This window comes from Actinia tenebrosa, unplaced genomic scaffold, assembly GCF_029948245.1.
Source record: "Actinia tenebrosa isolate PJP-AT-01 unplaced genomic scaffold, QUT_ActTen_1.0 PGA_scaffold3__52_contigs__length_22856419, whole genome shotgun sequence".
In the NCBI taxonomy this organism is placed as follows: Eukaryota; Metazoa; Cnidaria; class Anthozoa; order Actiniaria; family Actiniidae; genus Actinia; species Actinia tenebrosa.
In genome coordinates this window covers 13168773-13195507 of record NW_028292580.1, presented here as the reverse complement: position 1 = coordinate 13195507, position 26735 = coordinate 13168773, and the positions used below count along the sequence as shown (strand labels likewise).

The 26735-nt window shown below is 38.1% G+C and overlaps 4 protein-coding genes across 5 annotated transcripts in view; 1 reads left to right on the top strand and 3 right to left on the bottom strand.

Moving 5' to 3' along the window:
- The first annotated feature begins 372 nt into the window (after positions 1–372).
- On the top strand, positions 373–3408 carry LOC148908689 (uncharacterized). The gene is made up of 2 exons (XM_089034848.1): positions 373–757; positions 1104–3408. Exon 2 carries the CDS (start codon positions 1401–1403, stop codon positions 2403–2405), a length of 1005 nt encoding a protein of 334 aa, XP_088890974.1. The 5' UTR covers positions 373–757; positions 1104–1400; the 3' UTR covers positions 2406–3408.
- A 2124-nt stretch (positions 3409–5532) lies between these two features.
- On the bottom strand, positions 5533–6433 carry LOC148908688 (uncharacterized). Its single transcript, XM_089034850.1, has 2 exons — positions 5835–6433; positions 5533–5759 (listed from the first exon to the last, which is right to left on the bottom strand). The coding sequence occupies exons 1-2, from the start codon at positions 6038–6040 to the stop codon at positions 5669–5671; spliced, it is 297 nt and encodes a 98-aa protein (XP_088890976.1). The 5' UTR covers positions 6041–6433; the 3' UTR covers positions 5533–5668.
- A 735-nt stretch (positions 6434–7168) lies between these two features.
- LOC148908687 (uncharacterized) lies at positions 7169–11807 on the bottom strand. The gene is made up of 6 exons (XM_089034846.1): positions 11673–11807; positions 11134–11325; positions 10456–10938; positions 9877–10044; positions 9415–9499; positions 7169–8931 (listed from the first exon to the last, which is right to left on the bottom strand). Exons 3-6 carry the CDS (start codon positions 10898–10900, stop codon positions 8454–8456), a joined length of 1176 nt encoding a protein of 391 aa, XP_088890972.1. The 5' UTR covers positions 10901–10938; positions 11134–11325; positions 11673–11807; the 3' UTR covers positions 7169–8453.
- The window catches only part of LOC116296157 (sushi, von Willebrand factor type A, EGF and pentraxin domain-containing protein 1), a 53274-nt gene continuing 38103 nt past the window's right edge, over positions 11565–26735 (bottom strand). The window contains exons 26-28 of one of the 2 annotated variants that reach the window (XM_089034840.1): positions 13534–14020; positions 12451–13100; positions 11565–12114 (exon numbers count right to left, since the gene is read on the bottom strand). In XM_089034840.1, the coding sequence (XP_088890966.1) occupies positions 11899–12114; positions 12451–13100; positions 13534–14020 (1353 nt within the window). In that variant the 3' untranslated portion in view covers positions 11565–11898. Of the gene's footprint in view, positions 12115–12450; positions 13101–13533; positions 14021–22184; positions 24033–26735 lie in introns of those variants that run through there. The other variant, XM_089034842.1, reaches the window with a different exon arrangement.

The following is a 26735-nucleotide window of genomic DNA, read 5'->3' as shown; positions in this document are numbered from 1 at the left end:
ACCACGGCCTGCTCTCAGTCTGACCTCTAGCTCAGCTGGTAGAGCATCGGTAGCACAATTCCGAAGGTCGTGGGTTCGATTCCCAGCTAGGTCTGAATTTAAAGGAGAACACTGCTGAAAATGAACATCAGGTGATTTAAAAGTTCACTTTAAACTTAGCTTTTTTCTGAAGTATTATCGACATCACTCTTAATGCAGCGAAGAAGTCATCATTCAAAGTGGCGATAAAACGCTATCTAGAACGCCGCCATCTTGAACACTCTTCTGAACACACAAACATGGTCAGCGGTGTTGCAGTGACGTCATTGCGCGCTGAACTTTTGACCTGTTTGACAAAAGTGCCGCAAAAATCAAAACAAAGATTCAATTTTTATACGTTGTTTGGTCTCCATTTTCCTTTTTAATTGTCCCATTTGCTTAATAATGCCTCACTGTATGGTGCCTAGTTGCACCAATGGGTCTAGGAAAACAAAAGGTATAGATATATCGTTCCATCGACCCCAAAAGAATCAAAACTAAGCAAACTATGGATAGCAAAAACGCGCCGCAAGAACCCTCCAAAACGTGAATCAGCCTATGTTTGTAGTGCACATTTCGAGCCAGAATGCTTTGAACATTCGTCATTCCAAGCATCTTTGGTCAAAAAACAAGGAAATCTCTGAAGCCTGGATCAATTCCGACAATATTCCCTCATTCCTTTAGGAAACAAGAACGTCTTAACTCAATCCAAGGACGACGTAAGCAAGATAAAAACGAGGTACGTGAGTGTCGTTGGTTAAAGAGTTCGGTACTTTTTACATTCAAATAACCATTTTTATAAAAATTACTTGCACTATTAACTGTAAGACTTATAAAACTTGTATTCGATATATAAATGTGCAATAAAAAAAACCAGCATGAAGGAGCATGAAGTTGGTTTGAGAGAAAAAAAGAGAAAGTGGGTTGAAATTCTACACGTCCACAAAAAAAAAAAAAAAGAAAAGAAAAAAAAGAAAGAAAGAACTGAGAAATAAGAGAGAAAGGAGGGAGGTAGGGAATGGGGGAAGGAAAAGGAAAACTCTGTTAACATATGAATTATTTATTTTTTATTTCATTCTACCAAGGGACTGGTCAAACTACTACAGCCAGACTCTTTGCACCAATGAAATTAATATTGACTTGGATTGTAACAAGGGAACTGTTGAATTGCTACAGCCAGAGTCCACATGTACCAGTGGAGATGCTATGGATATAGATGTCTGCTATGAAAAAGACAAGGAATCCCAACCAGTAGATCAACAATATCATACTAGAACACCATGCATTACAAAGATCACAAAACAACACATTGCAACTCAGACACTGAAACTGCGCTCTTCCAATAGTGGAAGAAGCAATGAAGCTAATCTAATATTACAAGCATGTGCCATACAAATAACGAAATAGACAATCCATTAGCCCACCTGATTTATCACAATTATTGTGCTCCGACAGCCAGAACTGATCCTCTGTCTACCTCCTCTCACACTCTGACAGCTCAGGATAATAACTTAAATGTGAATATAACAGAGACTGTTCTTACCAACATACCAAGCAGCTTTGATGAGCAAACAAGTACTACATGTAGTGAAGATGACTCTGATGATGAATACAAATGTTCGACTTCAGAAGAGAGCAGTGAAGATGATGGAGAACTTGAAATGAATGACAATAGTTTTAAATCAAATGACACAAAGTTTATTATATATGAATGTCAACTCAATGAGCTATTCAAATTTTGCCAACAATGTGGATCTCCAATATGTGAAATTTCAAAGACCACCACTGACAGCATGGTGACAGTACACACTATGTACCTACAAAATCATGATTATATTTGGAATTCCCAGCCCATAACAAAAAATAATGCCCCAGCTGGTAATTTGGCCATAACTGCTGCTATAATCTTTACAGGGGGAACTTACCAAGATTTCTCAAATTTTGCTAAGGCTTTGAAATTTAATTTCATTAGCAGCTCATGTTTTTACACTAATCAAAACAATGTTCTATTTCCTATCATTGACAAAGAACAGCATAGTTTAATTAAGGAACTGAAAAAAACTGCACCTCTGAATTTGTGTGGTGATGGTAGGTCCGACAGTCCAGGACATAGTGCCAAGTATGGCACATATAGTTTAATGCAAGAAGAAACTGGAAAGATTGTAGACTTTTCACTTGTTCATGTATTTGAGGTTTCCTCCTCCCATGCAATGGAATATGAAGGGTGTAAAAGTACATTAGACAATCTTTTGAAGCATAAACTCTCAAAAAGATGTTTGACAACTGACCGTCATACACAAATCACAGCCCATTTGAAGAAAAGATATCCAAATATTGAACACCAGTATGATGTGTGGCATATATCAAAGTCTGTCACAAAAAAGTGATCAAAAAAGGCCAAATTAAAGGGCAATGAGTCACTTCAGCCATGGATTAAGTGTATCTCCAACCACCTATGGTGGGCAGCACAAACATGAAATAGAGATCCAGATATCCTAATAAACAACTGGGTCTCCATTGTCAATCATGTGGCTGACAAACATACCTGGAAGGAAAAAAAACAACCATGTCATGCAAGCATCACAGGATGACAAAAAAAGAGAGGAAACAAATCTTGTGGTTGAAGCCAGGTTCCTTGGCACATGTAGCACTTGAAGAAATAGTCTACAATAAGAGACTATTAAAGGACATGAGAAAACTCACAGAATTCCATCATACTGGTGACCTTGAAGTTTTTCACTCTCTTCTTCTAAAATATGTACCAAAGAGAAAACACTTCTCTTATCAAGGGATGAAGAGCAGGACACAGCTTGCGATATTGGACCACAACATCAACGCAGCTAGATCCCAAGCAACAACACTAGATGGAGAAAAAAGGTACAAAGTAGTTTTTCCCAAAAACCTTAAAACTTGGATTGCAAAGCCAATATTGGAAGGCAAGTCATACAACTTTGTCAAAAAGATGATGAATGAAGCTGTTGAATTTAAAGTTGACAAGAAAAAAACGAAAAAAAACCCAAAAAAAACAGCACACATTCCAAGAAATATTGCAACCATCCAAAGACCACCAAAGGAGGAAGTGGTAAAGCAGCACATTTCTAGAATGGTCAAGAAAAAGAAAGAGGACAGTAAAATGTAAGTTGAAGAGTTTAGTTTTGGGAAAAGGGTATTGTTGGCAGAGGCAGACTACGAAGGATGTTTGGGTATATATTCACGTAGAATATCTATTGTGTAATCTGAAACACTGCTAGTAGTCATAGCTTTGTATGTTATTTGAGGACATTCCTGTAATTAGTAGAGTAATAACATGATTACCTCGGAGTTCATTGTCTTTGGAGGGATGTTTAAGGACTAACATCCCTCCTTCATGAATGACACGAGGGAAACTTAGAAACTAAATATCCCTCATCCATATGAATGAGGGACAATTACTTACTAATTGTCCCTCATCCATATGAATGAGGGATATTTAGAAACTAAATATCCCTCATGTTATTCATGAGATGTTGTCCCTCATAACGCAATCATCGGAACACCGAGTCTAAAAAGACCTGGTTCGAAATCAGATGCATGGTTGATGACCATGTATGCCATCCTGATAAGTGCTATATGCAATGTCGGATAGAGAAAGAGGTATTTGAGTCAGAGTCTAAAGGCTAGGAATACCTTTGCGTATACGTTTGCTAAGATCTATAATTGCAAACAGTAGAAATTTGACTAAAAAATGAGTGCAATATTTATATTTTTTCATTTTAGCATAAGCAGACATTTCTCATGTTGATTGCGCATGTGCGCAAAACTTAACTTGAAAAAAAGAAAAAGAAGCAGCACACAAACATCAATCTGTAATTTACATATTATTTATTAACATTTAAGGTTATTTTATTATTTTAATGTAATGAGGTTTCGGTATTCCTGATTTGAGTGCTATATTTTGCTCACAGCATTTTATTCACAGAAATTTCATTTATTATCTCCTGTATTTTTAATGTTGTTGTTTTAACATTGCTTTATCTCTTTATTTATTCACAACATTGATATTGACTGTTACATTGTGTAGTGTTGCCCCGTGTAGAATTCCTCCTACATCTATATTTGTTTCACTTGCTTCATACTCTTTATGTCGATAATTACTGCCATCCTTCTTTTTTACTTCAACCACAAATCTACTGAACCAGTAGTCCATTTCCTCAATTGTGATGTTTTCTAGCATCGGCACACTTGGAAATCTTACGTTTTCTGGCTCAAAACGCTATGTTTCTCTCTTTGGCCCAATGCTTATAGACATTGGTACTCCAAAGTGTGTGCATTTTGGTACTTATGGGGACTGTCTTCTCCCTTGCTTCCTCCACTTTTTCTTGGGATACGAAAGAAAAACGCCTTTGAGCCATCTTTGCGAGCTTAAACTCGAATGAATATCATGCAGTGCATATGCAAACGACTGAATGAATTTCGAATTATGAATGTGTGTGCTGCAATTGCTTTGTGTCATTTAAAAAGAGGCAAATTCCCAAGCGGCATTGGTTAAATCAGCAGCTTTGTAATACTCTGTAATTTATGCATTTAACTATATCTAACACATTTTTCTATTTTTCTAGTTTTATTCCTCGGAAATCATGTTATTACAAAGTAATTACATGACTTTTTTGGGATATTAGTCATTAAATGTCCCCTCGGCCTCGGGAGGTTTAGTAAAAGTCCCTCGGCCTGCGGCCTCGGGCCTTCTACAAAACCTCCCTCGGCTTCGGGGACATTTAATGACTAATATCCCTCAAGTCATGTAATTACTTATAATAAAATGTAATCTGAACATCATAAAATCAACAAATATGTATTATTCTACTCTCTTTGTGATAATGTTCACATAATATTTTACTTCTTGTTTTCAAAGAAGACATCTACAGCCTGTATGAAATCTACACTAAGTTCCACTTTAAATAATTATTGATTTTCACAACTATACTATAACTATCATAATTTTGTACACAATAGAGTACAAACAAAAGTGTGCAATATTTTGACTATTATAGTGCTAATTAAACAAAAGAAAACAATAGATTTAGCATAATTTAGCACTACTTATGTTGCACACTTTTAGTGTTTGTACTCTACTGTCTTGTAATATTTTGCCATCTTATATTATTTATGACTTTATTTACGATACAGTAATTAGCAAGTATATAAATTATGTTTCTCAAGTTTAGTGCTTACACTAAATGTCCTTTGTTTTTATTGCTGATTGACCCTTTGTAGTGCCAATTTAAAGGAACAAAAATACAATAAAATGTTTTCTCTGCATACTCAACAGTTTAACTAACACATTACTACTCGTCTGCATAACGAAAACCAGTGAATTTAAAGTTGTCCTCTAAGCCAGGAGGTGGAAAGTGTGCACGAATGCATAAAACAGCACATGATGGTAAGACAACCCTGATCTCTTTGCCCAAACAACCCCAGCACCAACGAACCAGCTGTCTGTAAGCAATGTGGCGGCTCTTCTTGTGCTCTGGAGCTTTGTGATTAATTTCCCTACCATATTGTTGACGGTACTGATACCACGCGGCCTCTAATACCCACCGATTGAGACAAACTGCTTCAAAACCAGGGTTATTTGTTATACAATTGATATTAATGTGATCTTCTTCTGAAACTAAACGATTTTTGTGATGACCTGGGAAATTTCATCACAGCAAACGCATTCCACTTCTCTGTCCATAACTTGACAATGCTCGCATGTACACCTGAAAATAATCAGTAAAATTCAAAAATCCGCTATATATCTAACAAAGATATTTAAAAATGTATTAAATACTTACCAATATGAGTTCTGTAAACGAGTATCATTCCCTGAATTGTCTGATGAATCAGAATCGGAATTACCTGAATCATCTGTATCAAGGGCACGAGTAGGTTGAAACAGATAGCCTTGCAATTGAAGTCTGTCTTCTCTTTCTGCAAACAATGCGTCTAAGTCATCATCAGAAGTATCTGTACTATAGGAAGCACTCGAAGAAGAACTCATGGTACATTTATCAAGCTTTATATACTGCTAAACGATTATAAAAAGTCTGGAATTGAAGAATTGTGCCTGATATTCTACTTTACAATAACTTAGAAATTTCTCGCGCGCTGATTGGCTATTTTTTATCATCAATAAGAGGACAGACAGATAAAGCTGACGTCAACGAGCGCGCGCTCTTTCCGTTGGTTGTTTTGATCGCTAAAAATGAGAAGTTTTGATCGTTTTTGTTATTGTAAAAAACAAATTGACATCAGATTTTTATGTGTCTGTCCTCTTATTGACAATAAATTGCGTCATCACATTGTCAAAGTAGTATGCGGATCCACTCGGCTACGCCTCGTGAATCCACACTACTTTGACAATGTGATGACGCAATTTATTGTCAATAAGAGGACAGACACATAAAAATCTTTATCGTAGATTGATAAGTTTTACACCGTAGTGAAAATAGAAAACTGACGTTTCGGACGTTAGTCCTTCGTCGGAGTCAATTGATTGACTCCGACGAAGGACTAACGTCCGAAACGTCAGTTTTCTATTTTCACTACGGTGTAAAACTTATCAATCTACGATAACTGTTTCATTAGAAACACCGACGCAGTCCACGCTAGTGTTTACTAGCCATCATCCACATAAAAATCTGATGTCAATTTGTTAAGTCGATAGCTCCGATTCCAGGGCAGCCAGCGCGCAATGACGTCACTGCAATACCGCTGACCATGTTTGTGTGTTCAGAAGAGTGTTCAAGATGGCGGCGTTCTAGATAGCGTTTTATCGCCACTTTGAATGATGACTTCTTCGCTGCATTAAGAGTGATGCCGATAATACTTCAGGAAAACGCTAAGTTTAAAGTGAACTTTTAAATCAACTGATGTTCATTTTCAGCAGTATTCCAAGTATTTCCAAGGGTCTTCCGCCCGGATTAACCCCTTTTCCCAAGCACTATAACTTATCTATATTTCTATATTTTTATTTCAGTTCCTTCCATGTAAATTTTTCAAATATTTGCCTACAAAAAAGAAATAATACTCGAGAGATTGTTATGCTGATAGGTGACAAGAGTGATTTAATACATGCTTCAAAAATAATGCCAAAGAAATTATATTTAAAAAAAGTAACTGTTAAAAATCGTTTCTATTAGTAGAGTTTAATTACCACTGTTTTCTTTTGTGTCTATTTGGCTATTACATGTTGACTAATAATTTTTATTTCACGGGTTAAATGCTTTCACTCTATTACACTTGATAAATACCATTAAGGACTTTAAGATTTGCAAAATCTGCGACGGCTACGTTTACTAGAAGCGCAAAAACATTAACATTGGGGTTTCGCGCCTTCAAAGTTTGTTTTCCCCGTGAATGAGTTGACTTTACTGAAAATGTCCTGAATGAAATCTCCAAGGGACAGAACCCCATAGAGTAATTATTAACGCTTCCGGTTGACGTCGCCGTCGTAGATTTTGCAAATCTTAAAGTCCCTAATATCGTTAAAGTGCGACCCGTTTAGCCGACTAGCATTTCAATGACCGTTAATCAAATAATTGAAATAAAAAAGCACAATATCTTGAGAAAGATGGACTGAATTAAAGAATTTAGGGGATTGAAGTCTCTAAATAAGTCTAAAAATCTTTCTAAAGTTTTTTTTTTTTAATTTTTAGTTCCCCTATTGACGTCAAAGACATCAAACCTCGCGTGTCGCACTTCAACGATAATGATAGTATGTAAGTAAAATCACTCTTGTCAAATAATTTCAAATAGAAAACAGAATTATATATTAAAGCCATTTAGATAGCCTGCAAAGCAGGCGTTCTTGTGGTTTTGGGGGCCTTTGGAACGTACGAGCGAGAATTGAAACCTTCTTTCCCCTCCCCCCACGTTCCCATTTTTTGCTAGGTCCCATTTTTCTCACGGGCTCCTGGTCGAAACAAGAAACCCAAACCCCGATTCTTCCTCTCAAATCCAGGTCTCAAATCCATCAAAAGAACGCCTGCTCTGCAGGCTACCATTTAGACTATAATTTATTTTGCGGAAATAAGTAAATCACTCCAATAGACGCCCCCCTGTGAAAAAGCCCTCTTCAAGCTAGGTGTAATGCATGTGCATGTTTTTGATTGACCAAAAAATGGAATTTTTTACTGTTGCCAAGCATAGTACTATTTTAGTATTTTAGTCACAAGTTCAGCTTGCATTTAATAGATAAAAACTGTGATATTCTTGAGCACGTGTAGAAAAAGGTTTGACCAAAAAACGTTTTTTGGCTTTTCAAGAATAATACTATCAGTTTACACTTTAGTCACACTTCCAGTACTTACTAGACGAAATCTGTGATATTCATGAGCATATGTAGGAAAAAAAGTTTTAGATGTTAAGGTAAACTTAAGTCCAAAGCGTAAATGTGGACGCGTTGCAGTTTCTTATACCTTAGACTCGCCAAACGTCGAAAGGGGCATTCGTTTGTTTTCATATCGTGGTGAGTTAAAAGCCTTTCCCGCTCCCGCGTTTTCGTATTGTGGCTTTTTTAAAGGCAGTTGTGGCGCCTGGTCCATTTGGTCATATGTGCCTTGTTTATTGCCATCTATTTCTTCATAAATTCGTTCCCCATTTGTTGGGCCAGTTGCATCTCCACTTTTATCATAACCTTGATTTCCTTGGCTGCCGGGAGTACTCAAAAATGTTGAGAAATGTTGCTTAACTGGAGGTCCAGTTTCATCATATCTTTGGCTTTCTTGGCTGAATCTCACTGGTGGATGGGAAAGCGAACGGTTTAATGTATCGTACTGTTGTTCTCCACCTTCGTCATATCCTTTATTTTCTTGCTTTTGGGCAGCACAACGGTATAATGTCGAGTACTGATGGTCTATTTTGGTGTTTTTCTTCCCTTTATTCCTTCGGCTAAAAAAAACATTTATGTCATTTATTGAGGTCGATAGTTACCTATGGTTCGCACTAAAATACAACGCATTGTGTGCCTTTAACCTGAAGTCCCATCATCTGCGTTCGCAAGCTTCGTGCGAGATTGTGCCATATATTTCTTGTAATCTTGGTTGCACTCCTAACGCAATTCTCGATATACAGTTTTTTTAAATGCAACCTCTGTCTTATTATTTTCTATTAGAAAAAACACGCGTGCATTTTTCGATTCTTCAATAGTGACGCCAGAAACTGTTAAAGCCATTGGTTTTGCAGAGGATGAAACAAGCTTCAAATCCTTGCCCGATGTCAGTGCGTTTAAAACTAAAATGTCATTGCGGAGCATAATTTCGTTTGGATAATATTTTCTCATTTCTCTACTGTTTAATGAATCATCCCATCCCCAACCTAACTCACATACCATACTCTATTAGCAAAATTATTAATTCAATTTCGTAGTCTTACCTTATGACTAACACAGCTATTACTATCAATAACAGCGTCAATACTACTACCGGTACGATGTACTTCCATATGGGTGTTCCTGTTCCTAAGGCAAAATAAAATGATATAATTTCTCATTTAATTATAGAGTAAACCTGACTTGGCCGGCCTTCTCGTTCTTCCGCAACCCACCTCTCTTAAACTAAGAACAACGATTTGCATTCTGAATGACCCAACTCGAAAATTTTTTTTTTGAAAGAGGGTGTTTGCGATCATTTTCAAATGAATAACAATAAATAGAATTTATCTTAACAAAAGAAACTAAAACAAAATATTGTGCTACAAGAGCTTTAAAAAAACTCAAATTTTAACATGTTTTGTAATTTTAACGTTTCGTTTTGTAATCATTAGAACATGATTTTTCAAAACTTTATCGTCCTATAGAATAAGTTAATTAAAAGCGGGGTGGATGGACGGAACTACCTTCATCGTAGCATTGGTCTTTTCTGGTTGCTCCTCTAATTTTCGTCAAGTATCCATCAGGACATTTCTTACACGTCATTTTCCCTTCCATATCTTGATACTGACCGAATGGACATGGGACACAGTCTCTGAAGTTGGAGTGAAGATGTGTTCCAGCAGGACAGGCAACTGCGTAAGCGTATAAAGAAAATGTGTCAAAAACATTCCAGCTTTTTAGGGACCGCGGAGTATGGGATCGGACATGGAGGATTTTCAATTGCCGAGGCTTCTCAGAGTGGACCTTTAATAGGTGTGGTTAAGGATGGTAGAATGTCCATTAGTCATGTGTGGCGCGCACTGATTTGCATACAACAATTTAAAGCGGCAACTCAACGTTAACTCCGACTTTCGTAAAATAAGTTTTTAAACCCTTCCAATGCTTCTCCCCATGCAAAAACCTGCTTTACATTAAAAACTCTTTTCGGTCAGTGTAAATGAATCTAGATAAATAAAGCGGGCGGGGTATTTTTTCAATGAGTTTTTAATATTTATTCCCAAGCGGTTTGAAATGTTATGAAAGAAAGAAATAACATATCTCACCACAAGACGCGTTGTCATAGCTGTTGACATAACCATCCTTGCATTGATGACTATTTGATACTAACTTCAAAGAAGAACCACGGGGCTTAACTGGCGTGCCGTCGATAATCAGTGTAAAGTTGCCAACGGAAACTGCGTAGCTAAGTTGAAAGGCAACTGCTTCAGCATTTTCAGTGACTGTTGAATGTTGAGAGGAATTTCCCCATTCTGAAAATGCTAATTCGAAATTTATTTCCAAGTTCTCTACGATAGTCCTTGCTTGCCTTTGAGACGCGTTGCCACAGCGTGGTGCATTAATGTTTTCTATTTTACAAATGCCCAAAGCAAAGCACTTGTGTTGGTCTAGGGAGGATATGGAGTTCATAATAGCCTGCTTACAGCTGGACCTGAGGCGTTGATACTGTTGTGGCGTTTGGCAGCTGGATGGATTTAAAGGTATTAACATCTTATACTTGTGACGTATTGCAATGGGCTCTGACGTACCTGCAAGTCAATGAAAAGGGCAAATTGGAACTTCAAAAAAGGTGTAGAGAAAAGCAAAGTTGGAGATTCCCGTTATTGGGTGACATCTTGCGCTGCACTAAATTAAAGCTGCATGAAAAATATCCTTGCATAAAACGGTATGTTAGTAAGTTACATTTGATATTACGATTCAGTTCTACAGTTGTTTAAACTTACCTAGGCATCTTGGCAGTGTAATCTTCTCCTGCTTGTTCCATTTCCAGCCTGTTTCAGGTCCGCATGAGTACTTGGTGACATCCTCCGGTTTGAAGCCGTAGTTATCGTTGCACGTAAGGGTTGCTATGTGCTTCCCTCCATACGTCCTTTGGGCAATTTTTCCATTTTCTATTTTGGGTAGAGCTGGGCATTCTACAAACAAGGTGTTCTCTTGTTAGTCAAATTAAAGTTATAATTTCAAACTTTTAATCCAGTTATAAAAGTTAAGTTACATGGATGCGCGATATATATATATATATATATATATATATATATATATATATATATATAACAAAGTATGTAATATGGTCTATACTGGTGAAACAGTGCTCGATGCTTAGGAATGCAGAGCAATAGATATATAGTAAAAATTGGATTAAAGACGAGACATGTTCACTGTAACTCCGAGTTTCGTGCTTACGCACTCATCAGACAGACTTTAATGAAACATATTCCTATTACTGTGATATTTATATACAAGAGGTGTAATGATTATTTACAAAAGAAGTATTGTTCGGAAAGGAGTTAATTAGCTAGGCCTGGTTCTCTATTGTTCATCAGATAGAACTTGTTTTCATGTCGGCATTTGGAGATCAATTCGGATCGCTTGTTTAAAAGGGTGCCGCTGTTTGATTTGATAATGAGTAGCTTTTCTGTTAAGCACAGGTCACACCTCTTAGAAATGTTGTTGTATGGTCTGGCTGAATGGACAATCATCACTTCACTTCACTTTAGGCTGCAGTTCGAGTTTATGCAATAGTTAGTGATGTTTTCGCAATGCCGTCCATAAAATCCAGCAGGACATGTACAGGTGTAGTTGGATACGAGATCAGTGCATGATCCATTGTTTTGACATGGGTTGGTTGGTTTACATTCGTCAATGTTGACTTCGCAATTGCGTCCAGTGAATCCAGATGGACATGAGCACACATAATGTTTATCCTAAAAATGGAAAGCAGGTAGACATTTGTTGATAAATAGTGCAAGATCTTTTCAAATAAATGTATCTTATCGAGACAATGAACGACTCCTACAAGAAGGACATCTGAAATATGAAAAAAACGTTACACCCAAAGTAAACAACTCCTGACCCATTAACGACAGAAGATTAATCATTATTCTACATTTAACATTAGTTGATAAGCTTCTAAGCCCAAATTCAAATTGTTAGTTAGTCGTGCCCAAAGTCCAGAAATTGCTTCAGGGCTCGATAAAGTTGAAAGGATTCTGCGTGTTTAATTTTTCACGACTATTTTAAAATTTTGCCTATTTTGTTACCTTGTTTTTGCAAGTTCCTCCATTGTAGCATGGAAACGAATCGCATGGATTAATTTCTATTTCACAGACTGTTCCATTAAATCCTTTTTGACAAACGCATTGATAGGAGTTCACACCATCCACACACGTAGCATTATTGCGACAAGGATTGTCTTTACAGTCATCTATGTTTTTTTGGCATTGGACACCAGAAAAACCGGGCAAGCAAGAGCATCTAAAACCATTGACAAGGTCTTGGCACGTTCCATGTAGGCATGGCTTAGATATGCATTCGTTTATGTTAATACTGCAGTTTCTTCCGTTGTAGCCGGAAGAGCAAATGCACTTGTATTCCGTAGGGAAATTCATGCATTTTCCATTGTTTTCGCACGGATTAGATCTGCAGTAATCCATTTTTATCTCGCAGTCACTTCCCGTGAATCCAGCGTTGCAGGTACACTTGTAGTCATTGATACCATCTTGGCATGTCCCATTATTTTTGCAAGGATTTGCAACACATTCATCGATATTAACTTCACATTGAGCTCCAGTGAAACCATCTCGGCATTGGCAACTGAACGCATTTCTCTCATTAATGCAACTACCGTTATTCAAGCAAGGTTTAGACAAGCACTCGTCTATATCCTTGTCACATGTTTTACCTGTAAAACCTTTACAGAAAAAAAATTGTATTAAATCTTGTTTTGGGAATATTTTTTCAAGTAAAACAAACATAAAAAAATCATCATTGGTATTATGAATCCAGAATAGTTTAGTATGATGCATAAATAGTACAAATCCTCTTTAGAATATTAGATAGACATAGATATTTAGATATTTCCGATTTGGCTCGAGGTAATAGGTTGGTAAAGTTGTTTTATGATTAGTTTTCCTTATATAAGCTCGCGTTCCAAAAACAATTTAGCAAAGACTAATATTTGCAATGTATAAAAGCAGTCCAATGTACACGGCACAGTCACAGAACGGAATTGACGAGGTCATTGCTCATACAGATAGCATCTCAGGCATAGCATGGCATGAACCGACAATTTTGTACCTTCAACTTTTCACGGTCATGCAAAATTAGCTTTGAATTATGTTTACCGTTTTCACAATGGCAAGTAAAAGATCCAGCGGTGTTTGTACAGCTAGCGTTATTGGCGCAAGGCTGGAACGCACATTCATCGATGTCTTTTTCACAGTTATCTCCATGGTAACCTTGTGTGCAGATGCAAGAGAACGATCCTACGGCATCCTGACAAGTTGCACCATTGAGGCAAGGGCTGGATTGGCATTCATCTATCTCGGTCTCGCAGGTACTGCCATTATATCCAACGGGACAAGTACAAGTAAAGCTTCCAATGGTATTATAGCAGGTTCCATTGTGTTTGCAGGGATTTGATCTGCATTCATTTATTTCTTGATCGCAGTGAAACCCTGTGTAACCAGGCAGACACGTGCATGTGTAGTTGTTAACCTGATCGTTACATGTTGCACCATTAACACAGCGATTCTGAGGGCAGTCATCAATGTTTTCTTCACACTTTGATCCAGTAAAACCCGTAAGACACCGGCATGAAAATGCATTTAGCTAGAAAATAATATTAAATAAGTGAATTACTATAGGACGTTTTTTGAAGACTGCCTAAAAGCATTTTCGTTTCATCAGTTATTCTTGTTTTTATTATATTGTGTTACGAGTTAGTGGGGACCTGGACTTAGATACATACGGGGGGTAAATGCCCATAAATTCAAAAGTTAGAGGGGCTTCAAGGCCATGGATTCAAAATCTAGATGCATTATTTGGGTATATAGATTTTATTCGAAAAAATAAATTTTATATGGAAAATAGATTTTATTCAAAATATATACGCATTATTCGAAAAATAAATTTTATTCAAAAGTTAGAGGGCAATTCGATGGATTCAAAATTTAGACGCATTATTAGGAAAATAAATTTTATTTGTATATACCTGCTGCTTTATCATACCCGTGAACTTCAATATCCTAACCGGCTGCTTGTGCCTATCTCTTAGCAACATTACATGACACACAGGCTAGATTACAATTTGATTTTATATGGGGTTTATTATTGTCGATCCTGTCGGCTGTAATATTGCTCGTTACCTTGTTGTCTCCAAGAATAGAAACCTCAAATAAAAGACCACATTTAGGACATTTTTTATGAGTCCTATATTGTTGTTTAAACCATTCAGGGTCGATATAATCATCGCTATTGTGTTGTCTACCGCTTTTTTTATCCTGTTGCTTATATCCCTGGATTTTCTGATTAAAATAGAGCCTGACCCAAGATTTTCTTAATGACATAACTTCCTCTTTCGAATGCTCGTATATTTGTACATTGTTTAAATTAGTGCTTCGCGTCAAGGCTGTCCAAATGAAATATCTATCTACGTATGGAGTATTGCAATCAAAGATTGTAATTTTATTATCAATGCTTAATCCTTGGACGCTATCACAGGTGTTGGCATATGACATTTTAAAATGTTTATTAAATATATCGTATGTGAGTGATATATCGTTATTATCTAACGGCTCGTGTAAAATGATCTTTTCCTTCTTAATCGATTTGATGGTATAATGGTAGTTTACATATATTTTGATCCCACTCGCTTTATAATGAGATTTACATACTACCTCCATTCCCTCGAAAAATCCATTCCTCTTTATAATGTTTTTAGAAATATGATTATTAACTTGATTGCATCTAAAATTAAACAGACATATATTGTTTGTAGTATCAACATCTTTCATTTTATTTACAATATTTATCCCATGTTTCTTGAACGTATCGATTGGTTTTAAATTGGTGTCAAATATATCTTTCTTTAACATATTTAATCTGACCTTGTCTTCGTCGTGTTTGAGACGTTTGTTTATCCTTAGTGTTATTTGATCTGGAAACATTTGGTTGACACATAATAACTGATAATCATTTTGATTATTGACATTGTTACACCCAAAGTTAAAGGGTTTTCTTTGATCGATATCGCCGGTACAAAGGAACCGTTTATCATTGTTTTGCTCCATGTACATTTTGATAGAATATAGTTGACGAGGATTATATAATAACATCTCATCGAATACTATGCAATCATAATTACTAGTATCATATTTATTATATCTCATATGTTCATCTATCCCTTGCCCCAATAATCTGTTCAATGTAATTGCGTCGTGACCACTCTTCCTCAGATCTTGGCATAGTTTATTATACGGGGATACAAATAAAGAATTCAGATAATTTTTACAAGCAGAGGTCTTACCGACCCCGGGTAACATACCCTTGACGAATAGATTTTTGTCCTTCATAATGCTTAATAACTCTTGATTATCATATTCGTCTTTAATAGTATGCTCTCTAACACTTATTTTATTTATTTTTGGCAACTCACTGGCATTACATTTGATCTCTGAATTTATTAGGAATTTATTTCTCTCAATTTTGTAATTACCAATTTTGTCAGAAAAATCAAATAATTCCCTTACCTTCTTGATATTTTGAAGAGTATTGGCAATCATAATCGAATCTGTTTTTATCCCATATACTTGTATTTTTACATTTATTAGTCTCTTATACGTATCATGGTTTTTTAGGTCACGGATCTCATATATGAGCTCTTTGATTGGGAGGAAGCCGTTTATCAGGTTTTCTTCTTTTGATACACATAGAATATGCAATGTGTCTTTTACCGTCTTGTAATAAGCTTTATTTGGTGTGTCTATGCTTCCGTCTAGTGGGTCTATGCCTCCGTCTAGTGGGTCTATGTCTTTTTCTATATGTTCCCATTCTTCTTCGTTAATCGAATAGATTTGACCCTTATTTAACTTTGCTTGATAATATAATGCTTCATTACAGCTCTTAAAGGCTTTACACAATGATTTTTTATTTTTCTTCTTTTCGATCAACCCTAGATTTTTATTCACGATAAATTTTTTTAGGTCTATCGGTAATTTGCTATTGAATACGTTTTTAACAAGAGACCGACTATTGGATAGGACTAGGTTAGATGGTTTTTTGTAATACATCACCGTAAATTTTTCATCAATTCTATTTAATTTATACCCATAACATCTAGAATATGTGCCCGAGAATAATATTGGGTTAGTAGATTGAGGATCGACTTTTACTATATATTGAGTGTAGTCTTCGATTTTGTGATCGTCATATTCCTGCCATATATCAAAGTGGTGGAATACCGGAAAATATTCTATGCTCATAAAATCAGATGTATAGGCCTTTCTTGAGTCAATCCCCATAAGCGGTTGAGAGACGTGTTCGGTGAAGTACCCTGATTTTGGCCCAATTGGTAAGAGATTCTCGATGTTTATAGTTTGTTTATTGTATGTAGACATATGCTCATGGCATACTAAACCATTATAAAATGCGTTATCGATATTATGGTATAACTCGAAGTCATCTTTATCGATCCATACATCACTGTCATTTGTTTTCGTGTCTGATAATGTTATATTGAATAATATATTATTATATTTTACTAATAGAGACGTGATCTTTCCATTCATCATCTTTATCTCTGGTGTGTACCCTAGATTATTTATGATCCCAAATAACAATTTGTCTAGATAATCGTTATATATAATCGGGACGATATGGAGATCCTCGATACAGTCTGAATTGTATGATTTTATGAGATTAATGACCTCGTCTATGGTATTTACGAATGTACAACATTCCTTGATGATCGATTGTTGTCTTATGTAATATCTATCGGATACGCTTAACGAGTTTACCTCGTTATTTAGATTATCATCTGAGTTGGGGGATGCCCAATGAAGTTGCTCGAATTCCTTTATTTTTTGATTGATGCAATAGCAATGGTTATTTAATATAAATATAAAGAGATTAGACGGATTTAGATTTTTGTTTCTTTTTTCGGGTTTATATCTATAAAGAGATCCAAATGGCCCATAAACATGTAAGCCTAAATTAAATTTTTTGAAAAATGTTAATGATTTATTGATAGATAGACCAATATTTTCGTTCTTATACTCGATTCCACACAAGTCACATAGGGTCTTTTTCGTTAAATCAAAATTATAAGTCTTTCGTTGACATGCTTTTTTGAAAGCTTCTCGAAACCGTTGGACAATTATTTTAATATAACACGAGTTGTCTTGCACATCCCTTTCTCCTTTATTACGATCGATATTTATATATTGACTGTAGACACCATGCTCTTCTTTGGACATGAATAAGTCCTCGTCGAGCAAATCGATAGCCTTCGTATTATCGTCCGTATCTGTTAGTGATTTTATGATGATACAATTAATATAGTCCTTGTGCGTCTCGTAATTATTATCAAAATCTTCGGATGTTCTAAGCAATTCGATCACCCTATCAAAGTCATCATAGTAATCGTAAATACGCATACCTTCATATCTATTGGCATCCATTGTATTTATCCTATCAATAATGAAATATCGGCGCATTTTTAATATATAGGGTTTCTTTTCATGATCCCAAAATGCTATCCTTCTACCTTTGGGGATTTCCTTTTTGTCATGAAATCTCTGAAATATGAGGACATCCGCTGTTTGTCGTCGAGGAAGTATTTTATACTCTTTTTTGACTTCATTTTTCATCAGTCTAATGTGCTCTTTTTTGACTCTATCTTCCATCAATCTCATGTGCTCTTTTTTGATTTCATCTTCCATCTGTTGGATATGGAAATCATGAATTTTGCGATCGATTCTACCCTCTATGGCTTTTCTTATGATCTTTCTATTGTTCTTATATTTTTGGACTTTATTTATTACTTCTTGCCTTGTTTGTTTTTTCAAAAGATTCATCCAAGTATAGCCCAATATCTTTGCATCTTTCAAGTAACGAGTCGATAATTGCTTTAAAAAATTCATTTTATATATACTATATGTATATATAATATTTTCTTATGTCGTTTTATAGTGCGTTTAAAATAACCCGATTATGGATCATATTAAACAATGATGGAATTGGTTATCATATGTTATTCATGGCTTCGGTATTTTTCATATGCTTTTTTGTCTTAATGTGGGTCCATTTCCCAGCTAATGAATAATCCCGATTTCCACAGGCAGGGCATAGCCATGATTTATTCACCATGTACTTGGTTTTGCTTTGTGTTATTGCTTGCTTTCTTTCTTCTTCGCTATGATATTTTTTTGGTCTCCCCATTATATATCTACTATATATAATATTTTCTTATGTGTTATGGTGCGTTTAAGATGAGTCAAGAATTCAAATAATCCAATTACTGGATTATTTAAACTATATTAAAATATTTTTTCATGTATTAATCATCATAAATTACAGTCTTGTATGTTTTGTTTTTATCATATAGTTCATAATCTGAAAACAGGGTTGTCTTTCTTACCCGATATGAACCAACGACTTCGTTTGTCAAATCAGTATAAGTATAAATATCCCTTGCCCACCCTTCTAATGGATATTCATGGGTATAGACAGGTTTTAATTGGTCTAAAAGAACCATCTTAGGCGTCTGTTTTTTAATTTGGTAAAATCGATAATATTTGTAATACAATTTTGGCTTCTCAACTACAATATCTCCTACTTTCATTTTTATATATTATTACTATATATTTTATCTTTTAAAGTGAATTTTATAGTGCGTTTAAATCCTTCATAGGTATCCAACTATTAAAATCATCACTATATCCTTTCCACTTTACCAAAGCTTGCTTCTTCTTATAATTCCTCTGAATGACTTTATCAATACGGAAAACATCCTGTTTTGCTTTTAATAGTTCAGGTTCATAAAAACTTCCCTGTATGTCTTCATCATTGAGATATTTTAATTTGTAAGTTATAGGATTAGTTTGTTGTATTTTATCAACTGTAAAAACTTCCTCGGTCCAATTCGGTGTATAACCCTTGTTTATATTTACTTATCCTAACCTTATCACCTATTTTGAATTTAGGTTTTTGTTTTGATGTTTCCATATTACCATATAAATTGAAATATACTAAACCTTCATTCTTCTTTTTGCTAGCTTCTATAGGAGTCATTTTAATGCTTGAATGTTTGGTGTTGTTATACTGCTTCAATACCTTAGGTAGTATGTCTATATATTGTGTATTACCTTGAACAGTGAACTGCTTCCACATTTTGGTCTTGATTGTTCTATTCCATCTTTCACAAACGGAAGATTTTTCCTCATTCTCAGTAGAATACATTTTTATTTTGTTTTTTTCTAAGAGGTCTTTCACATGCTTGTTATAATACTCTTTGCCCTTGTCAACCCATAGGTATTGAGGTTTTCTACCTTCTTTGAATATAGTTTGAAAACCACTCATAACAGTTTCACCATTCTTATATTTCAACGGAACAATCCAACCATATTTACTAAAAACATCTAAAACCATAAGAAGATACCTAAAACCTTTATTCCATCTGCTGAACGGTTGCATTTCAACAAGGTCAGAACACCATATCTCGTCAATGTGATTCACAATAACACGCCGTCGAGTAAACTTTCGTTTTATGGGTTTATGTAATTCATCAGCTAGTTTTTCTTGCCAACTCGACGGCTTTTCCCGTTTTTTGACTTAACACCCAGGCCAAGTTTCTGTTTTGTATTAATTATGTTACGTACCACAGTCGTCCCCCAAGGCTTATCTTTCCATGGTATCTGGTCAATTGACTTGACCATTTGTTTATCACAGTCCCCCTTATTTTTTCCCATATCATAACATATATCATGGTGTGCACTAATTTCATCTAATTTATTTTTGGGTTTAACTTTCCAGTTAGTAACTTTCCCAGTTTCTTTATCGTATGTAAGTTGATCATTTAAGGGGTTATATGGCCCCATATATTTATAGCTTCCAGGCGTGAAACCGCCTTTTGGTTTTGGTAGATAGCCGATCAGTTTGTGAATATTGACTGAACCACCAGTATATTTATCAATGTTTTTATAATAATCTTCGTAGAATGCAGATGCTGGATCTGTAACATTAGTATACATACTCATTGGGTGACCACTTCCAAAACTCGTATGTATTTTCGATGATAAGTTATCTAGTGTACTGTTTACTCCTTGGTCTATATACTTATTTGCGAGACCTTTTACATAACTGGATGCGATGTCTTTAGCGGCATTACTCTTCAACATTTTTTTCAATCCGAGTTTCCCAAGGTTATATGTACCTTTCACTCCAGCCTCCAAAAAGGCAGCCCCTAAATCTCCTCCTTCTGTCGACTTGATGAATTTACTCTTAGTAATACCACAATTCGCGCATTGGCATTTTAACATTAAACGTCCGTTTTTAGCTCGCTCATGTCGTTCAGAACCTGGAACACAATCAGTAACTTTCTTTTCTTTTATACAGTATGATTTCATATATAATTAGAGTAGATTAAAATATGAAATTAGAAACTGATGATTTATCTCTTGGTTATTCATATCAAATGAATCATTATGGATAGTATCAAACAAAGACACACCCTTTTGCCTCTCTAGAAGGTAATACAAACACCAATAACCACATAAAACACTATCCCTATCTTGGATTTCATCACCTGAATAAATAATTGTCTTTCTAGACGTAGATAGGTATAATTCAATTTCTGTAAACATGGTTAGGCCGAAACTATCAAAATACTCGCAATATTTACCTATGTTTCTATAACAAACCCAATGGGTACCAGGTCCATCAAAATCATCTAAATTGATTATACCACATTCTACTTTATGAATCTGTCTAGGTAGATTATCACGGCTGAATACACCTCTAAAATGTTTTATCCCAAGATGTTTGACCCAATTTAAAATATCAACGTTTGATAACGGCTTGTTTATGAATTTTATAGAATTGCTCCTATCAGAGGAATACCGTTGAATGGGCTGTTTTTTCCGAGTAGCAGTCCCTTTCCTTTTGTCTTCTTTTTTTTTTGGAGCTTTTTTTTTTTATACCATAACCATGAGTCATAGGTTTATCTCCCCAATTACAATAAAATGGAGGTGGTGCATAGGGCATTATATACCCACCTTTAGACTGTGTTGGTGGTAAAGGATAGGTCTTTGAGCAGCAGTAAGGGGGACTCGCGTTCACCATTCGGAATCGCCCGGGAATTACCCGTGTTTACGCACTAGCGTCCCCCGCGGGAATTACCCGTGTTCTGTTATATGTTGCGCCAAGATTTCCTTACTGCTGCTATGTTTGCGAAGGTTAAAATATTTGTGTCGCAAACGGAGGATAAAATATTCCTTAGATATAGATGGACACCATCAAAAGCATTAGTAACAAGACTGTGCGCCGACTGCGAACTCAGGTGCTGGACCGCTTAGACGCCGACTTTGCCTTCACAACGTTTATGGAGGGAGATACAGATGAGACGATGAGCGAGGAAAGAGCAGAAAGGATAATTGACTTAATGCCCGAAGGTAATTACCGCCTGGAGTTGACGTTTATAAAGTATTTAGACGGCGAGTGGATAATAGAAAAGGGCAGGAATCCAATACGGGCGTCTGGCAAGAAGGACCTGTTCGTTTTAAACAAGGACACACGTCATGGGGCGCTGGTGGGCATCGACATGTTGTTCTACGAAGTTGCTTACCCGGTCACCGTGGTTATTTACGGTGCGTATGAAATTAAGAACCCGGACGTTAAGAAGCTCAAACCAATGCGGCATCCGGGTAACTGCGTGGGTAAGTTAGTTAGAGAGTTCTTCGAGGATTCCTCTAGGGGAGGTAAGCTTACGTTGAAGAGAAGAGAAGCCATCAGGAAATGGGAGCATGCTACTCGTAGGGCAGGAGCCACCATTGAAAACATCAAGAAGTTAGAGGTTGCTTTAGAAAGGCGCATACACGTGAAAGACATCACCGACGGCTTCATCTACTCCAGGACGCACAAGTATGGGGGCCGGGGTGCGCCTATCGTAATTTACCAGCATAACGCACATGCGTGGAGGGAGTTAAGGTTCCCAAAGAAGAAGGAGACGCGCGTTTACAAGGAGTCGCCGCTTGCAGAACTAATGCACGAGAATTCCATTTGGTTAATGGACGCGGAGGGAAGTCAATTTATGACCCAAGATGGTACTTTGTATCGTCCTAAAGTGGAACAGCTGCGCATTCAAAGCGCCTGTGAGACTTTAGGAGAAGACTTCTCCGACGAAGTGCTTAGCAGTCGCAGTTTGGACTTCTTAGCCGCAAAGAAAAGAAACGGTTGGAAATCCACACCGGAGGAGTTCAAAGACATAGCTAAAGCTTGCGTAGAACACGGCCACGGCGGTCTGTGGAACATGGAATACGATGAAGACGAATAGTTGTCGCTGGATATGAAACATTGTTACCCCGCAAGCTTTAAGGGCCTGGGAGACTGTAAGGAATATTACGACCGTTACGGACATCCAGATTCGCAGTTCTTTCGTGTTGCGTTGAATGGTCACTACGACGCGCCGGCAACGGGGTTTGTACTGTTGACCACCTGGAAATTAGCAGCGGGTCTGCACCCCATAATCTATGAGTGGTATGGGAAGCACCTGCAGGAGAAAGAATGGATACCGGTGCCCCTATTGAAGTTCTTTGAAGAGCGCAAACTTTTAAAATACACAGCGCATGAAGCCATACTTTGTCACAGCGCCTTTACGCAGTGGTTACCGGAGCATAACCCCACAGCGCGCGTGGTCATAGGTAAATTCACGCAGGGCGCAAAAGAAGGTGAAAAACATATGCAGCGGCGCCTAATAACGGACGAAGGTGAGCTAAGCTTCCTCATCAAGCGCGCGCATGACAAAGGAACGATGGTGTCTGTAGAGAAATGGGACTACCTTGTCGACGATAAACTACACGAATGGAATGCGCTGTGTTATTACCAGGACCATCGACCGCAGTATTACCATCTGCGTGCCAGCATGTTAGCCTACGCGCACATTAACCTATTAGCGATGCTCCTGCGGTTTGACAAAGAAGATATCCCCCGCGTAGCTACGGATTCTTTGTACGTAAAGCCGAGCGTATTGGAAAAGATGAAGGAATTCTACACTGCCGATGAACTTGCAGAAAGTGGCCAATGGCGCGTCAAAGATGAAGAAATAAAAGCTTGGAGAGGCCGCGTAGAATATCACGGATAACACACCCAGGGCACCGTAACGCCTACCAAAGAGCCTCTACCTTCAGTTGCGGACCCTATTTCCTACCAACGCTTCTCTTACCTCTACGGTACGGGAGGTAGCGGTAAGACGACGCGTGTGTTAGAACTCTTTCCTAAGATAAAGGTGCTAACGCCAACGCATCGTTTGGAAAGAGAACTCTGCGAAATGGGCCACGACGCTCAAACGTACCACAGCTTCTTTCGTTGGAATGGCCAAAAGTGGGTACCAGAAGCCATCCACGACATACCACCAGTAATACTTTGGGATGAGATTTGCACCGTGCCTTTGGAAATCCTGCAGGAGTTCGTAGAGTTCCTCCGTGGAAAGTGTCAAGTGATATTCGCCGGAGATCCATGCCAGCCTCCTCCAATAGCCGGAGAGATGCCCCACGAATGGCTGAAAGAATTCGTAGACCATGCGGAGGAAATTAACGCCGACTACCGCAGCAAGGATCAAGTACGATACCTGAAAGCGGAATTAAGGGGCCTCAGTGACGCTGAGAAATGCAAGACACTGCGCAAACGTGTACGAGCGAAGAAATACGAGGACTTCCTTTACACATGGCATCCAAAGGATCTGGTGCTGAGCAGCAAACGCGCGGCACAGTCTCGCATACAAAAGGATTTGCTAAATATACACCGAGAGCGCTTCCCTACGCATCCCGTACCTGTTTCCTACAAACCCCACGACACCCGCATGCAAAAAAGAGACGTCTGGGTACCTGGTACCGACATCCAACTGCAGAACGCAGTAACGCATGATAAAGCCTGGGTGCCCATAGAAAAGGTGGAAAAAATAACCTCCCATCCAGACTGGCGCTTGGGCTATTGCATGAAAGTCCACAGCGCGCAGGGGCTTACCATAAAGGAAACCTTATGGATCATAGACCAGCGGCTGTGTTGGAGCAACCTTATCTACACCGCCGTAAGCCGCGTAGAATATGCCAAACAGTTAAAAAGAGCCTGGGGGCCGCAACTGCGTTACGACCGCACCCCAGAAGACATAGCAAAGGAGAACATTGCTAAGAAACTCCTTCGCTACAAAAGGCACGACGAAGAAAAAAATATGACGTTCGACCTATGCGTGGACGACGTCTATAAGAAAGGGGCAAGGTGTGCCAAATGTAACATACCTCTACTGTGGAGGTTTGACCCGAATGACGATCAGCAGTTCTCCGTGGATCGTATAAATAATAAGCGCGGCCATTGTAGAGGCAACGTAAGGCTGACATGCCTAGAGTGTAATCGGGCGCGTGGAGCAGCACTACTCTGAGTCTTTGGGGACTATGAGCAGCTCTTCCTTGACAAATCCGCGACTTGGGCCATTTAGGTAATACAACACGGGTTGCCCTTCCTTGGTGACGGACTTCGAAATCTCATACGTTTCCAGGGACCAGTTAGGATCCGTGGCTCTCTTACTGCCACCTTCGAGTTCCCCCGGCTGATAGAGGTATCTGACCACTATGTCGCGGGGGAGCTTTTTTTCCTTCAGTCCGACCGCCCTTGAACTTCTGACGTAGGACTTGTGTTCCACGTGTTTCTTCTTCATAGCATCCTTGGGTTTCATTCCCGTAGCCCTGGCCGCCTCGTTATTTAAAGCCGCGACGACCTGGGGGAGCCTCTGAGTCCATTCCCTGTTGCGTTTGGAGGGATCTTCCAGCTCTTTCCAATACTGGTACCCAAAGAGACGCTCGGCCAGGGTCTTATTGAATCTTTCGACGATGCTCTGACCCCTGTGGTACTCAGCTTCTGCTCTCCTAATCTTAGTGTCGTGGTCTTTCAGGGTCTTAGTAACCACACCCATGAACTCTGTCCCCGCATCCACTTGCAGCAGCTTGGGCCATTTCAAGACGCGCTTATAAACCCTACCTAGGGCTTCTGCGACTTCCCCAGAATCCTTGCTGGTTATGGGTTCGGCGTCCTTGTATCTGCTTGCGATATCAACTACGGTCAAAGCGTACCTATAGGTCTTTTTTCTCACCTTATCGTGCGGTAAGAAAAGCAAATCCGCCTGATGAACTTCATTGGGGGTATTTACGGTAAAGCTGGGCCTGGGAATGTACTTAGGCACGGGAAGATAAACCTGCCAGAGGGTTTGTTTTCTTAGCCAGTTCTTAGCCGTTTCTTCTGATACCCTGGCCGCGGTCGCGAGTTTCTTGATAGCTGACGCTCTTTTCCAATAGCCTTCAGGCCCATAGTAAATCCTTTTGAGTTTGTCCTCTACGCGGCCCATTATATGAATTCCAAAACAAGATTGATCTTGCGTCCGTTAAAATCCACCGTCTTTCCATCCACCTTAATGGTGATGTTTATGCTTTCTACCAAATGAGACAAGTCATAGCTTAAAGAAATGGGAGTGTATTCTTCTGAGTCAAATGGATTACCTTTGGGCAGAAACTTGGACATAAGAGAAGACTTTTCTCCATTGTTGTAACTATGAACCAAGTCGCAATAGACTTCATAAGAGAATGCGACTTTCCATTTCACGGGTATGGCCGCGTCGGTAATTGTCTTGCCTGAGGCACATAATAATGACCCCAATGGGTCAAGCTTTCCAAAAGTTACTGAATAGTTTGGCATATTATGTTTGAGGGTCATTTCGTGCGGCAATCCCGTGGTGAGAGTATAACCGTGTTTTGCTAATTCCTTAGCAAGGGTGATTGGTGTGTAATGTCCATCGGGCAGCATTACGCCTTGATAATTGCCGCCGCCTTTATGCTCAGTGACCAAGGCATCGACTAAATTATACCAAGAATTGTACAAAGAGCAACTAACCAACCGAACTTTATGGGCTTTAATGGGGGGATTCAGATAAGTGGTAAAGTCATTCTTGTCGCTTTCCAAAAAGACAATCATATATTTCAGGAAACACAGTTTCCTTCGTTAGAGCAGATACGCCAAAGCTACGCCTCCCGCCAGCCCTGCAACTCCCACGAATACCAACTCACTATCTTTTTGTTTCTTAGAAGGCTGGTAGTAATCCTTAAACTGGGGCTTTCTCAATCCCATCGATGCCGCGGGGTGTGCTTGCGCATAGAGCTTAAAGGCGTAGTCTGTGTTTTCGAAGTTCTTATCCGCCTGCATCTTGTCTTGGTAATTCTTGTCCAACCAATCCCTGTAAGCTTGTCTTTTTTCATTCCAAGCCGCCACTTCTCGCTGATATTTCTCC

Coding starts and splice junctions, on each gene's coding strand:
- LOC148908689 (XM_089034848.1), top strand. CDS start 1,401: ATGTGCCATACAAATAACGAAATAGACAATCCATTAGCCCACCTGATT.
- LOC148908688 (XM_089034850.1), bottom strand. CDS start 6,040: ATGAGTTCTTCTTCGAGTGCTTCCTATAGTACAGATACTTCTGATGAT. Junction 5,760..5,834: donor CGTTTACAGAACTCATATTG/GTAAGTATTTAA, acceptor GATTATTTTCAG/GTGTACATGCGAGCATTGTC.
- LOC148908687 (XM_089034846.1), bottom strand. CDS start 10,900: ATGTTAATACCTTTAAATCCATCCAGCTGCCAAACGCCACAACAGTAT. Junction 10,045..10,455: donor CTATGACAACGCGTCTTGTG/GTGAGATATGTT, acceptor ACGCTTACGCAG/TTGCCTGTCCTGCTGGAACA. Junction 8,932..9,414: donor ATAGCTGTGTTAGTCATAAG/GTAAGACTACGA, acceptor TGTTTTTTTTAG/CCGAAGGAATAAAGGGAAGA.